The 15,572-nt window shown below is 44.2% G+C and overlaps 3 protein-coding genes and 1 pseudogene across 3 annotated transcripts in view; 1 reads left to right on the forward strand and 3 right to left on the reverse strand.

Annotated features, from left to right (window-relative positions):
* The window catches only part of LOC134983715 (retinitis pigmentosa 1-like 1 protein), a 35,751-nt gene extending 35,305 nt beyond the window's left edge, over positions 1 to 446 (reverse strand). The window contains exon 1 of the mRNA XM_063949367.1: positions 362 to 446. The gene's annotated coding sequence lies outside the window, so the exon portion shown is untranslated. The remainder of the gene's footprint in view (positions 1 to 361) is intronic.
* LOC134983690 (zinc finger protein 585B-like) overlaps positions 1 to 15,572 on the reverse strand; it is a gene marked incomplete at its 5' end in the record, with an annotated part of 366,847 nt that overhangs the window by 45,986 nt on the left and 305,289 nt on the right. The window lies entirely within an intron of this gene.
* Positions 1,880 to 1,998, reverse strand: LOC134983721 (5S ribosomal RNA; annotated as a pseudogene).
* LOC134983709 (large ribosomal subunit protein uL18A-like) lies at positions 8,200 to 9,139 on the forward strand. The gene has a single exon (XM_063949364.1). It carries the CDS (start codon positions 8,315 to 8,317, stop codon positions 9,056 to 9,058), a length of 744 nt encoding a protein of 247 aa, XP_063805434.1. The 5' UTR covers positions 8,200 to 8,314; the 3' UTR covers positions 9,059 to 9,139.

Genomic DNA, 15,572 nt, shown 5'->3' on the forward strand with positions numbered 1-15,572 from the left:
TATCACGGTAACGGCACAGTCTGCGCCACCTGTATTACGGCAACGGCACGGTCTGCGCGACCTTCATTACGGGAACGGCGTGGTCTGCGCCACCTGTATTACGGCAGCGGCGGGGTCTGCGCCACCTGTATTACTGTAACGGCGGGGTCTGCGCCTCCTGTATTACGGTAACGGCGGGGTCTGCGCCACCTGTATTACAGTAATAGGCCACTAGAGTGTCAGCCACCTGTACAGGGATAATGCAGCACCAGAGGCTGCTCCAGCTGCACTATAACAAGGCACCAGAGGCTGCTCCCCCTGTAGTACAGAACCTGACACCAGAGCTGCTCAGCCTATAGAATAATAATAATAATATCATTACCTTCTGCCAGACACAGCAATGGCTGCTCTCTGCTCCTGCTGCCTTGTGGGAATGATAGAAGGAAGGCGGAGCTCAGACCAGGGGAAAATGGCCGCCGCTCCTGACGTCACTACACTGCCAGGGAACCTATTGCTGCAGCCGGACTGGTCTACAAGAAAATGGCCGCCGGCCTCCTGCACTGAGGATATATATGGTAAGAAGGCTTACAGGGGGCTGGGCTGTGGGTGGTGTGGATGATGGGAGGGGCCAGTAACCAGGTAGCAGCCGTTGCCAATCATACACTACTTTCGGCCTGTGCGTTCCACCTTACTTCCGGATTGTGCGTTCCACATAGAGGAAGTGAGTTTTCATCGACTGCTGCAGCCTCCCAGTGTCCGTGGAGATCAGGTAATGGCGTCTTACTATACAGGGGGAGCAGCCTGTGGTGTCCTGTTATTATTATTATACAGGGGGAGCAGCCTGTGGTGCCCTGTTATTATTAATATACAGGGGGAGCAGCCTGTGGTGTCCTGATATTACTATACAGGGGGTGCAGCCTGTGGTGACCTGTTATTAATATTATACAGGAGGAGCAGCCTGTGGTGTATTGATGTTATTATTATGCAGGGTGAGCAGCCTGTGGTGACCTGTTATTAATATTATACAGGAGGAGCAGCCTGTGGTGTATTGATGTTATTATTATGCAGGGTGAGCAGCCTGTGGTGTCCTGTTATTAATATTATACAGGAGGAGCAGCCTGTGGTGTATTGATGTTATTATTATGCAGGGTGAGCAGCCTGTGGTGTCATGTTGTTATTATTATTATTATACAGGGGGAGCAGCCTGTGGTGCCCTGTTATTAATATTATTATAAAAGAGGAGCAGCCTGTGGTGTCCTGTTATTATTATTATTATACAGGGGGAGCAGCCTGTGGTGCCCTGTTATTATTTTACCGGGGCAGCAGCCTGTGGTGTACAGTTGTTGTTGTTGTTGTTATTATACAGGGGGAGCAGCCTGTAGTGTCCAGTTGTTGTTGTTGTTATTATTATAATACAGGGGGAGCAGCCTGCGGTGTCCTGTTGTTATTGTTATACAGGGGGAGTAGCCTGTGGTGTCCTGTTATTATGAAACAACAAAGTATGGTCCTTCAAAGAGAACAAAAGACCAAAAATAAGCAACTATAAGCCTTTTCCTGGGCACACTTGAAAACGTAATTTTTTTTTGGGGAAATGATGAAATTATTAAGACATAACTTTTATTAATGTATACTTTAAGAGAAGACGAGAGCTGGCATCAATAATTAAAGAACATGGGTGTTCACGTGTACTAATGTACCTGTTATGGGCAGAATAATGATTTAAGTGATTGAAAATAAATAAAACCTCATTCACAAAGATAAATCATACAGATCCTCTATGATCAGATTTTTATATGAGTGAGGTCACTACCTCGAGTCCGATATAATCTGATAAATGCTGTAACCTGTGACCAGGTTAATGCACTGGGCCCCAAAGTGTTTTAACTGCTGGAGAGTAAAATACCTACGGTACCTAGTATTCCCTGGTGGTTCCCCATCCAGGTACTGACCAGGCCCTGCAGTGCTTGGGTTCCAAGATCAGACGAGTTTGGGCATACTCAGTGCGGTCTGACCGTAGGTAAGTCTGTCTCCTAGGCGCACCGTTGACCGATTGTATTGGGACCCAGAATGACAATCACAGAATAAATACCAGGTTATATTTGTGCAATAAGTTGATACAATAAATTGCTAGATTGTTGCTGAGGGATCTAGTCAGTGGTGATTTGAGGCAGTAATAATGACTGTGGGGTCTTAGGGTTAGGATTCCCAAACCCTATTGCAGTTATGCTCTCAAATAGCCTGAGCAATAGGAGGGCTTTGTGGTGCCCACAATAATCAAAACAATAAAAAACAAAAAAAGTGTCTACAGTACAATTCATTCTCTGATATTGGTTTTAGTATAGTAATTACAGTTGCAGCCTCTTTCTCACCCCTTACCCAGTAATCATGCACCAAAAAAGAGTGGACATTGCAGGAATCGAGGAGTGAGGCGCCGGCGGCCGCGGTCCATGCGGCCGGAAGTTCGGGAACCGGAAGTGACGCACGTTTCGCTCCGAGAGCTTGATCACATGATCGCCTGCTCTCGGAGTTCCCCACTGCCAGTATTTATGTAAGGGCGCAGCCTATCACTTAGTGGGAGAGGTAGGGAAAGCATCTAAGTTAGCTACATCACCTGAGGTTGAGAATAGATTTCAACAAGTTAGAACTAATTGATTAAGCAGTATATCATTAAGAGTATAGTTAAATTGTTATCCAGCTAAACTGATTAAGTTTGGAGAACAGAAAATGAGGATAGTAAATCCTATATTAAAAATTAATATATATGAAATAAGAATAAAAAATGCAACTTAAAAAGGAAAAAATTAATAAAATAAAAAAGGGGGAAATATGAGATAAAAGAAAAAAAAATTTGTATGGTGAGTATAAAGTGAAAAGTATCAATTACAGGGGATTGCAGGTTATGAATACATGTCAGATTAGGTGTCATTTATTAGGAGCAAGATATGGTTATTTATATTAAATCCGGAGGAATTGTAGGTGTGATGTACCTACAGGGGGGTGGGGGGGGTTGGGAAAAAGGGGGTGGGGGGAAAGAAAGGGAAAGGTGGGGGGGAAAGGGGGTTGTTAGGGGGGAGAAAAAAGAAAAAAAGATAGATAATAAAAATGAATTACCAAAATGGATAATTAGGGGGTTCTGAATAAGTGTGGGGGGGAAAGAGTTAGATATGTAGGATGGGTAAGAGATAAAGACCTGAATCTAGTACAGTGAGCAAACCGGAAATTACAACTTTTTGAACGGAAATTATTATTAACAAAAAATTTTCCAGAGAGAACAGGAACATCTGAATCCCCCTCTGACTTGGAAAATGTATCGTCACAAGAAAGGCTAGCTCTGGCCACACTGGAGGAACTTGCTGACCCTAATGAATCAATTCCCACTACACAACAAACGAGACCCTTGCTGAAGAAAAAATCCATCTTTTTTCCCAAGGATTCCTTATGCCCAGAGGGTAAAGTTTTCCCGAACTTGGTTACTCGGGATCTGGACAGATTATATCTGAATAAGAAATACCGTCACTCTGCAGATAATCTGATACCGAATTAACGGAGGACTCTCCAGGAGATCAAAACCTGGACCGACGTAGTTCTGAAACCGTCGGATAAAGGAGGAAATTGTCACAACTGAGGGCCTGAGCTGACGGGAGGCAGCCTCAGTTGTAGGGGCTGAGATGTAACGGAACCTGGGAGGTTGTATCAGACCCCTAGACATGTAAGTAACATGTAGAATAACTGCCCGAAGGCGTGACCACGACAACCAGGATAAAAGTCAATGATGTTTATTATGACAAACTCCGTAACACAGCAGCAGTAAAAGGAAACATAAAAGTCAACAGAGGATAAATACAATTCCTGGGTACTACAGGGTGGCAAGGGCCACAGGCACTGGTAGTGTGAGACAGTTCTTATAATCTTCTAGTTGGAAAGTCCTTACCAGGCCTGACTGTAGCAATGGAGAGAACCCAGGATCGTACCAGCTGGTGTTCCAGGAAAGGCTGGGCTGCTGAAGATAAAACGGCTGCTGTGGATACTGGCTGGAACCAGACTGTTGTTGGTACGGAGTGGATACTGGCTGGAAGCAGTTAAATAATAAACGAACTTGAGAGCGGTGAAATAATAATACCGGTGGAGAGTGGTAAACTGCAGAAAGGACACCGGCCCTTTAAGAGAAGCTGTACACTGCTGGAAGCTGGGCTGGAAGCAGGTGATTGATAATGAAGTTTGGAGTTTGAGAGCGGTGAAATAATAATACCGGTGGAGAGTGGTAAACTGCAGAAAGGACACCGGCCCTTTAAGAGAAGCTGTACACTGCTGGAAGCTGGAAACAGGTGAGTCCAGAATGGATCGGAGAGTCAGGCTACACCGCAGATGGAATGCTGGTGCGGGTCTCTATAGCAGAAGTCTGGAGACAGGAGCTGGAACCTGGAAGACAACCACAGGAGAGAGACAAACTGGAACTAGGTTAGACAACCAAAGCACTGACGCCTTCCTTGCTCAGGCACAGCTTACTTATACCTGCAGCAAGGAAGGGGTTGGCTAGGCAATTATGCAAATCAACAATACAGACAGCAGATTGGTGGAAATGATCAGATGACAAAATCCAAGATGGCTGCGCCCATGCAGACACTTGGAGGGAAGTTTGGTTTGTAATCCATGTGAGAATTGAAACAGTAATGGCGACGCCGGCCACATGAGACAGGAGACGCCAGACTGACAAGCGCACATTTAACCACGCGGGCACAGCGGAGGCCGCGGCTGATGAAATCACCACTCTGACATTCTGCATGTGGAAACTCAGGAACAGCGGGATCCGGTCCTGGAACGCTGAGCCAGCCTTAGGAGGCATCTGAAGGGTAAGTAATGGCGTCCAGATACCCGGATCGTGACAGAAATGTTGTGATCTGGCCAACAGAATTATATCTCAAACAAGCCAAGAAACAACTGGACGACCAATCATGCTACCAGAAGAGTATTTTTGACCCTACAGAAAGGTACACTAAACTCTATATGAATATCTTAAACAGGGCATATCACGAAGGCACTATAACCAAGTCAGAGCAGGACTATCTAACGGTAAATAATCCTCGAGTACCTAAATTTTACCTTTTACCAAAGGTCCACAAGGATCTCCGGGACCCCCCTGGTCGGCCCATAGTCTCAGGAAACGGCGACCTACTAGAAAGAGCCTGCACATTTTTGGACACACATCTTAGGGACTACGTTTTGGAACTCCCATCATATACCAGTGATACAACTGATGTCCTCAGAAAGATCAGTGATATACATTTGGAAGAAACACATCTCCTCATGAGCCTTGATGTTGAGGCGTTATATACAAGCATCAAACATGACCTTGGCATCTAAGTGGTAGAATACTTTCTGAGAATGTGGGGAATGGATGATTTTCACCAATTTCTGTTACAACTTCTTCAATGTGTATTAAACAAGAACTATTTCACTATCAACAACCTCTTCTACACCCAGGTAAGAGGAACAGCGATGGGGGCAACTTGTGCCCCGATGTACGCCAACCTCTTCCTGGGCTGGTGGGAGAGGGAGTTTGTATTTACGTCTGATCTTGGAACCCAAGCACTGCAGGGCATGGTCAGTACCTGGATGGGGAACCACCATGGAATACTAGGTACCGTAGGTATTTTACTCTCCAGCAGTTAAAACACTTTGGGACCCAGTGCATTAACCTGGTCACAGGTTACAGCATTTATCAGATTACAGGTACACTACCGATTTTCCGGCATCCTCGGTTCCAGTGCCGTGCCGGATTATCGATTTTGCCGGATTAACGGTGGAAACTAATTTTGCACCTTCAGAACATTTCTAAAGCAATAAATAGTAAAATATATGCTACAGTATATTAATTAATGAATAAACACAATAGTGTATCCAAACTGTTTATAGGCAAAACAGGTATCAGGCTCAGGCTGTGTGTTCCGCCCATGTGGACGCCATAACAGCCCCACTGATGCTTGCTGTGTCACCTGCAGTGTCCGTGGAAGCTGTACCCACATTGCGTGTTACGCCCATGCACAGAAAATGTTCCAGATTAAAGGATGTCCCTAACCCCCTTTAATCCGGAAAAATCAAAATTGTCCGGATTAAAAGAGGTTCCGGATCATCGGTTGCCGGAAAATCGGTGGTGTACCTGTATATCGGACTCGAGGTAGTGACCTCACTCATATAAAAATCCGATCATAGAGGATCTGTATGATTTATCTTTGTGAATGAGGTTTTATTTATTTCTCTGACGTCCTAGTGGATGCTGGGAACTCCGTAGGGAATAGCGGGCTCCAAGCCTCAGTTAGATTTCGTGCCCGGCCGAGGTTTGATGCACACTAGGGGCTCTCCTGTGCTCTTAGAAAGTAATAGTCTTAGATTTTTTTATTTTCAGTGAGACCTGCTGGCAACAGGCTCACTGCAGCGAGGGACTAAGGGGAGAAGAAGCGAACCTACCTGCTTGCAGCCGGATTGGGCTTCTTAGGCTACTGGACACCATTAGCTCCAGAGGGATCGACCGCAGGCCCAGCCTTGATGTTCGGTCCCGTAGCCGCGCCGCCGTCCCCCTTACAGAGCCAGAAGCAAGAAGATGGTCCGGAAAATCGGCGGCATGAAGACTCTGTCTTCACCAAGGTAGCGCACAGCACTACAGCTGTGCGCCATTGCTCCTCTCACACACTTCACACTCCGGTCACTGACTGTCGCTGGGGGGGGGGGGGCGCCCTGAGGCAGCAATAAAAACACCTTGGCTGGCTAAAATACCTCAGGGGCTATATATGAGGTAAATACCCCTGCCAGAATTCCATAAAAAGCGGGATAATAGGCCGCGAAAAAGGGGCGGAGCCTATCTCCTCAGCACACTGGCGCCATTTTTCCCTCACAGCTCCGCTGGAAGGAAGCTCCCTGGCTCTTCCCTGCAATCTACAGTAACAGTAATAGGGAAAAGAGAGGGGGGGCATTAAATTTGGCAGTATATACATTATATTTTATTGAAAAGCAGCTATTAGGGACATAACTTAGTTAGTCCCTGTATATATATAGCGCTCTGGTGTGTGCTGGCATACTCTTACTCTGTCCCCCCAAAGGGCTTTTTGTGGGTCCTGTCCTCTGTTTGAGCATTCCCTGTGTGTGTGGAGTGTGTCAGTACGGCTGTGTTGACATGTTTGAGGAGGATAATGATGTGGAGGGGGAGCAGATGCCTTTAGCAGGGATGTCACCCCCTGGGGGGCAGACACCTGAGTGGATGAGTTTATGGCAGGAAATGAGTGCACGTATAGACTCCTTACATAAAAAATTTGACGACATGCCGACTGTGGGACAGCCGAGTCTTCAGCTCGTGCCTGTCCAGGTGTCTCAAAAGTCATCAGGGGCTCTGAAACGCCCGCTATCTCAGATGGCACAAGTAGATGTCGACACGGATACTGACACCAGTGTCGACGACGATGAGTCAAATTTAATGCCCGTTAAGGCCATTCACTACATGATTGAGGCAATGAAAGAGGTGTTAAATATTTCTGATTTACATCCAGGTACCACAAAAAAGGGTATTATGTTTGGGGAGAAAAAACTACCTGTAGTTTTTCCCCCGTCAGATGAATTAAATGAAGTGTGTGAAGAAGCGTCGGCGTCCCCTGATAAGAAATTGGTAATTCCTAAGAAGATACTAATGGCATTCCCTTTCCCGCCAGAGGATAGGTTACATTGGGAAACACCCCCTAGGGTGGATAAAGCGCTCACACGTTTGTCTAAAAAGGTGGCACTACCGTCCCAGGATACGGCCGCCCTTAAGGAGCCTGCTGATAGAAAGCAGGAGGCGATCCTGAAGTCTGTATATACACACTCAGGCATTATACTTAGACCAGCTATTGCGTCAGCATGGATGTGCAGTGCTGCCGCTGCATGGTCAGATAAACTGTCAGAAAATATTGACACATTAGACAGAGACACGATTCTGCTAACAATTGACCATATCAAAGACTCAAGGGCCCTACACACTAAAAGATTATCTGTCCAATCTGTCTGATTGGAAAGAAAATCTGGCAATGTCTGGGAGCAAATGGCAATTGACTATTTGCTCTCAAACATTGGAAAACAGACAAAAATGGACTTTAAGACAAATTTGTTAAGTTTGTTTCATTAAACCAATTTATCTGAACTGTTTTTGTCCATTTTCTTGATTTTGGGAGCAAATTGTTGATTGTCATTTGCTCCTTTCAAGCGGTACCAAGTCAAGTTCCGCAGAAGGAGAGAGGGCAAGACTGACTACTTCGCCCGTAAGAGACTGGTTGTCCAGGACAAAAATAAGTACAACACCCCTAAATACAGGATGATCGTGCGCATCACCAACAGAGACATCATCTGCCAGATTGCCTATGCCAGGATTGAAGGAGACATGATCGTCTGTGCTGCTTATTCACATGAGCTTCCAAAGTACGGCATCAAGGTTGGGCTTACAAACTACGCTGCAGCTTATTGCACCGGTCTGCTGCTGGCTCGCAGGCTGCTCAACAAGTTTGGCCTTGATAAAGTCTATGAAGGCCAAGTGGACGTTACAGGAGATGAGTACAATGTTGAAAGCATTGATGGGCAACCTGGAGCCTTCACCTGTTACCTGGATGCAGGTCTCACCAGAACCACCACTGGAAACAAAGTCTTCGGTGCTCTTAAGGGAGCTGTAGATGGTGGCCTGTCCATTCCTCACAGCACAAAACGTTTTCCTGGCTACGACTCTGAGAGCAAGGAGTTCAACGCTGAAGTCCACCGCAAACACATCCTGGGCCAGAATGTAGCGGACTACATGCGTCTGCTGATCGAGGACGATGAGGAGGCATACAAGAAGCAGTTCTCACAATACATAAAGAATGGCGTCACAGCAGACCAAATGGAAGATTTGTACAAAAAGGCTCATGCCGGTATAAGGGAGAACCCAGTTCACGAAAAGAAACCCAAGAGAGAAGTAAAAAAGAAGAGGTGGAATCGTGCCAAAATGTCGCTGGCGCAGAAAAAAGACCGCATTGCTCAGAAAAAAGCAAGCTTTCTCCGAGCTCAGGAAAAGAATGCAGACAGCTAAACTGGGTTTCTTGCAATTTTGTACAAGAGTCTCTTAAAAATAAATCTATTCACACACAAAAAAAAAAAAAAAGAACAAACATTTTTAGAAGACATAGCATGGGACATACAGATACCAGTACCAACACCAGTAGTAAACCCACCACCACCACAAGTGACACCATTGATTCAGGTACCACCATAATTTGTACCTAACACAGCACCAACCCTGACTACAACTGCAGCACCCTTACACTCACCAGAACCTAATGTGGTACTAAAGAAAAGAGATGGCAAGTGGTATAAGATTTCTTCAGAACCATACAATCCAATATATCCAGATCTGCAAAAGGAATTGAGACAGAGAAAGTGTCCACAATGTCACCAATGTATACCTGAAGGATATGAACATTGCCCCTTTTGTGACAATTGGGTATTCCCCAATGAACCACACTGTGACAATAGCCAGAACACACCCATAATCTCTAATAACAACCTGTTTCTGGCAAATAGTCCCCAGACTATTGGGACAAGGATAATACATAGAAAAGAACAGTGTAAGAAAATGCAATCAGGGGACTTTAGTACACCATGTCCATGTAATACCTGTGCACCACATGTCCAGATGTTTTATCAGATGCAGCCACCACCATATCCTGAAGAGACTATCACGGCATACCCAGTATCTGTACAAATCACTAGAGACCTTAATGCCGCGGGACTAGCAGACAGGAACACCACAGACTATGGGCTGCATCAGACATGAATGACATAATTTCTAGAGCTCCAGACCCACGCAAATGTCCAAATGCATATTTGAATTATATGAAGAGAATAAATCTTGTTTGGACAGGATCTTGGATAGATATTTGAGAACTAAACTCAGTGTTATTGTGTTCATCAGCTGAAGCTGAAGTAAGAGGATATCCAGCAGGAGCAGCTGCGAACATAGTAGCCCCACTAGCAGAAGATGCACAAAGGACAAAGATAAGCGGGGAACACTACATGCACAGATTAGAACACTGGTGTAACCAGCAAAGAGACAGAGTACCTGCATTTCCAGATGTTAAACAGAAGAGTGGTCAGACTGTCAGACAGTACCATGATATGGTGCATCAAGGACATATAGATGGAGGATTTGATGTGACCAATACCCAACATGAAAGGCTTTTGAAAACACATTTTTTAAATGATCTCACAGAAGCCCTGAGAGGAGAATTGTTCCAGGTTAGACCAGAAGCCTGTACCTTAACCATGGAATCACTCCTACAAGTCTTAGAGGCCATAGAAGAAATACAAGAAGAGAAGAAAAGAAAACAGAAAGAAAAGAGCTCTGTACCCAGAATAACTGTCCATGTATGCAAGAAACAGGAACAAGATCCAAGTAACAGATGTCCAGAAACACAGGAAAGAAGCCCCAAAGAAAAGTCTCTTCAGAAGAAGCGAAGACAAAGGGTTTGTGTTTCTTCAGCAATGAACAAGGACATATGAGGAAGGAATGTTCCAAATACAAGACATGGGCTCAGAACAGGGCGGCCTCTGAAGCCAGCCCATAGGAAACAGGCGCTCCAGAACTGTACCTTTTGGTCCAAGTAATTGACTCTCCTGGATCCAAAGTAACAACCACACTTACCCCACCGGGAGGGGAACAATTGGACTGTATTATAGATACCAGAACAAGATGAACTATATTAAGATAACAGGAGGTACCAACAAAACTGCAAGCACAAGAAACTATATTGGGAACAGGAATGGCAAGTACAACAGTCCCTCTAAAGAAAAGCAATCCTGAAAAATCACTGTGGGACAAGAAGTCATTTTAGTACCTGTGCAGTTCCTCATCTCTGAAGACTGTCAAGTCAATTTATTTGGAACCAATGTGTTATCAGCCATTCAAGCCACAGTACAGTATACAAGTAAAGAAATAACATTATCCACAAGAACAAGCGACAAGCTTCAACAAGCTGTACTAGCTGCTACAATGTTGATGGAAGAACAGAAGCCACAAGGTGATCAATTTCCAGAATGGCTAGACCAGGTACCATAAACTCTGGTCCAAAGGAAAGACAGATGTTGGATTACTGACAGTACAACCTGTCCACCTGAAACTTAGAGAGAAGACTTCAGACATTGTGCTTAACCACCCCTAACAATACAGGTACCGCACACAGTTATAGAAATTCTGATTCAAGCAAGAACCAAACATCTATCAGGAGCTAGATTGACCAAATACGAAGTAGTGCTGTTGAGTCCTACAAATGTCACCATTTCAAGTTGTACGGTATTGAATCATGCTACATTGTTACCAGTAGAGGATTCAAAAGAGGGGAGAAAGTACACATTATCTGATGAACTATATGATGACAGAAGAAGATACAGCAAACTCTGGAAATACACAAAGAAAAAAAAAAAAATTCATCATGTTTGTTTTGAACTTATGAAATCAGAGATGTCTCCTCTTGATAATGTTATCGGACTGCTATTGGACAATGCAGATCTTACCCTGTTTATGTATCCAGGTATTATCATGAATGGTCACCATGTACAGTTTATGCAGTAACAACAATGGATGAAGTCCTGGTCCAAGAACTCCAACCACACTTTTCTGCGCAAGAAGCTGAACTAAATGCTGTCAGATTTGGTTTTGACTGTGTCCCCGGAGGGGGCGCTAGTGGGTCAGTGGAGGTGGATGGGAGAAAACGAGGAGGCTGGATAACGTTTCTGCGCATGAGCGCAATGATATTTATTAAAACAGATGATTCACAGAACGGCAGCAGAAATAATAATAATAAATGCAAATGTCAATTTATACAGCGTAATAGCTGAAAGTCTATGGAAACAGAATGAGTATTAACAAAGCAGAATTCCTTTATGTATTTAACAACCCTTTATGAGGTCTAAGAACACTGTACGCTGTTTACTTAAGAAGTCCCGTAAGGGTACGCTAGTTGCGTATCGATCGCTTAGTCGTGATCGAGACGCACAGGCGTCACGTTCACTCACGAGTAAGTAATCACAGGCAGGCACACTATTGGCTACAGACAAACATAATGATTCGCTATGGCGTAGCAGACGCTCGAGACCACGAGGAGGTCACCAGCAGCGCAGACGCTCACAACACTATACCTTGATATCTATACCTTTAACAATGAAATACACAGTATACCTTAGAGTTGAGACAGGGTGTAAGTGCAACCTGGTGTAACCTGATTAAATACAAAAGCTGCTTGAGAGTCACCGACGCTCAAGTGAACACTTAATACTATAAGAAATACACAGATACTTGTTTAGGGTCCAAAGCCTACTATATGTATTATAACTAATATACTTGCAAAAAGGAATCACAGTACAAATGATACACTACAATATAACAGAGACTTCCTAACCAAAATAGCTACACCAGAAATACAATACAATACCAATCTAATACAATACAATACAATACAATACTAGTCAAGGGGAGATATGGGAGAACAGAGAAGGGAGAGAGAGAGAGAGAGAGAGATTGGCTCACAGTAAGACAATATCACAAGAAGACAAATATAATTGCGGAGAAACACTTACGCACAAGGGGAAACGATCGCAAGCGCCTCTGGACATCCAGCTTCCTGATTATCAGCAATGAGAACCATTTGAAGAGAAGTGCAAGCTGGATGTCACAGACCCGTCTTTTATGCTACTCACACAATGCAATCTAATGGTCCCTACAGTCTCACTGTCCATTGGACGCAGGAACTCGGCTTCGCATTATAACAAAGGTCATAGGTTGATTCATACAGGTAAACTGTATCAGTGGTCTTGGTTATGCAAAACAATGGGTGATAACTAACACATTCCTGTCTTCTGGAGAGCTATTGTTTGGCGAATACAAAACAGAATCCTGTCTGGGTTCTTTTCTATATTCATGATGTCCACTTTCAGTTGAGACAATGACGTCTCAGCCCTTATTTTCCTGTATACAAATCCAGCCCCATTTGTAAACACAGGTGTTGGCCTTCTTCATTGAGTCTCAAAGCTCAGTGTAATTAAAGGCTATTGCACTCCGTCTGCGGGAAAGATACTGATTTGGAGTACAATTGATCTTCAATTACTATTCCTGTGTTTACCTTATGCATGTGTAGATATGAGGCCCTCTTAACATGCAAACTATTGTTTGGGGGATCTCTGAGGTCAAAGAGCCATTTGAGACCCACTGATGCCTGTCTCCAACTGTTCAGATGCATGACTAAGTAAGAACAAATAAAATGGACATAACTTCTTATGTCCATAACTATTCGCACGAGCGATTAATCCGCTCCAAACCAACACCGGAATATTGCTATTTAAATACTCTTCCGATAGGTACCAAACACCACTGTCTGACTCCTGTTAGACCCTTCGCACAATACAAAGAGGGATTCCTCCGTTCAGGGACATTCTATATTAACCAAACTTTCAGAATCTATCAAAGGGACCATAATCTATAAACTACATTAATACTGAAAATATGTAACGTATGAATCGCACGCTATGACTACATAAACTCTACCGTAAATACGCATACCGTGCGCCTGCGGGTGCCCGCGGCTGTGAGTATGTGTACGTACGGGAGAGCGTACGCCTGCGCAGCGCGGACATGAATGAGGTGCAAATATGGCAGTGTGCATAGAGATATTTTTCTGACTTTGACAGTCCAACCTTTGGCAGTCAATAAATAACTGCCACCTTCTAAAACATTTCAAAAGGAGAAAAATATATGTCAGGGGTTAATTCATTTCCATGGTTGGGTAGGGAAGGAGAGAGGAGTAGGTGTGAAGGGGGTATGACCTAGTGAGATAGCAGAAGCGTGTGTGTATGAGTCCATGTTTGGGGGGTCATGTATCATCGTGCCGTACGTGTTGTAAATCAAGCTTCGAGGTATTGCGAAGTATACATTTGAATTCCTTCTTATCCCGTATTAAGGGTCTGTGGATGGGCTGTCAAACTCTACCGAGCTCATTTCGGCTGTGGTTGTAACAAAATGGGGAAGCACATTTTAGTTGATGATACATGAATGGGGGAGGTATGTGGTTGCTGATATCTGTGCCTGTATTCCCTATTGTCTATGTGTGTCATTACCTGAGGGTTGTAGAGATGAGGATAAAGAACACTTACGAAAAATGCAATGATATTCTATGTCAGGGAAATGTACATCTGTGGTTGAAGTTGTGTTCGGTATCTGTTGAGAGTCGTCTTCTTTGCGCTGTATTGCTCCTTGGGCATGAGCAAATAGCTTTGTCAGTGCCATCAGATTTACAAATAATGTTGGGCTAGCGTGAGTTTAAAAATACTAGGGAAACTGGGGATCCATGGCAAAGTTCATCAAGTGTCCATATTTAAAGTTGTCAAATCTTCTTCTTTGGTGCTTGTCTGTTGTCTGTATAGCGTCTCGTCAACTTCCTCGTCCAAGGGGGGGGTCTTTGTATCTTGGAGAAAAGCAGAAAAACAGGTGAAAGAAACGGACCGTATAATCGCATTTTCATCACATCCTGGTTTCTATCATTGGGTCATAAATCAAATCCAGGTTAATTACAGTTTCCTCACTCCTTAAGCTCATCACTTTCGTACTTTGTTTGCACCTCATTAAAGCCTGCCCGCATCTAAATATCAATCCAAACGATATAACGACACCCAAGATACAAAGTAGAAACTTTCCAACATCCATTATGACTCCTTGAGCCCAGTCTCCTAAACCGGAGAACCAATTTCGCGGGTTCAACCATGACACCCAACCAGTCAGCTCATTACCCACAGCAGCGAGGGTGAGATTGTGTTTTCGGCGAAATTCCCACTTCAATTGGAGAATATCGTCCATCTTTTGATCTATGACCTCGACCGGATCCTCGGTGCTATTCGTGATATACGTGCAACACTTTATACCGTACTGTGTTGCCAATGTAACACAATATCCGCCTGTCACTGCTGTGAGATAATTAAGAACCATTCTATGCTGTACCAGTTCTGTTTTGTAAGCTTGAAGTTCTCTTCCAGTGTATCTAAACGTGTCATCATACATTTCAGTGATATTATCTAACAAATTGGCGAGTGCGGAAATGTATCTATAATTCATCACTCCTCGAGCGGTGCGAGTGAAATCTAACGCTACCAGAACCTGAATCCCGGTGGATTCATGGATAAGATCAGAGGCCGGATGCTCTAACCTTTCTGACAGTTGTCTTTTAACTCGGTGCTCGTAATGAGTGTGAGTATAAGGAGCTTGGGCACCACGGTGTATGTCCTTCATTTTGTCATGTGTAACAGTCATCACTTCAGGCAATACTTTTCCAATATAACACAATCCTTCACAGTTTGGGGCAAGCCACTTGTACGCCTTTCTCCCGCATATGAAATACGCGTCATCGGGGAGAACATATGGGACGGAGAAGGACATGACCATGTTACAAACCTTCCAGGTGAAATCTCCTGACCCTAATTCTTCCATCTGCTTAAGGCACGTATCAGTTTGTACGATATGTGCACAGTATCCTGGTGATACTTCTCCAACTCTAGTAATCCTA

Source organism: Pseudophryne corroboree (genome assembly GCF_028390025.1).
Source record: "Pseudophryne corroboree isolate aPseCor3 chromosome 3 unlocalized genomic scaffold, aPseCor3.hap2 SUPER_3_unloc_21, whole genome shotgun sequence".
In the NCBI taxonomy this organism is placed as follows: Eukaryota; Metazoa; Chordata; class Amphibia; order Anura; family Myobatrachidae; genus Pseudophryne; species Pseudophryne corroboree.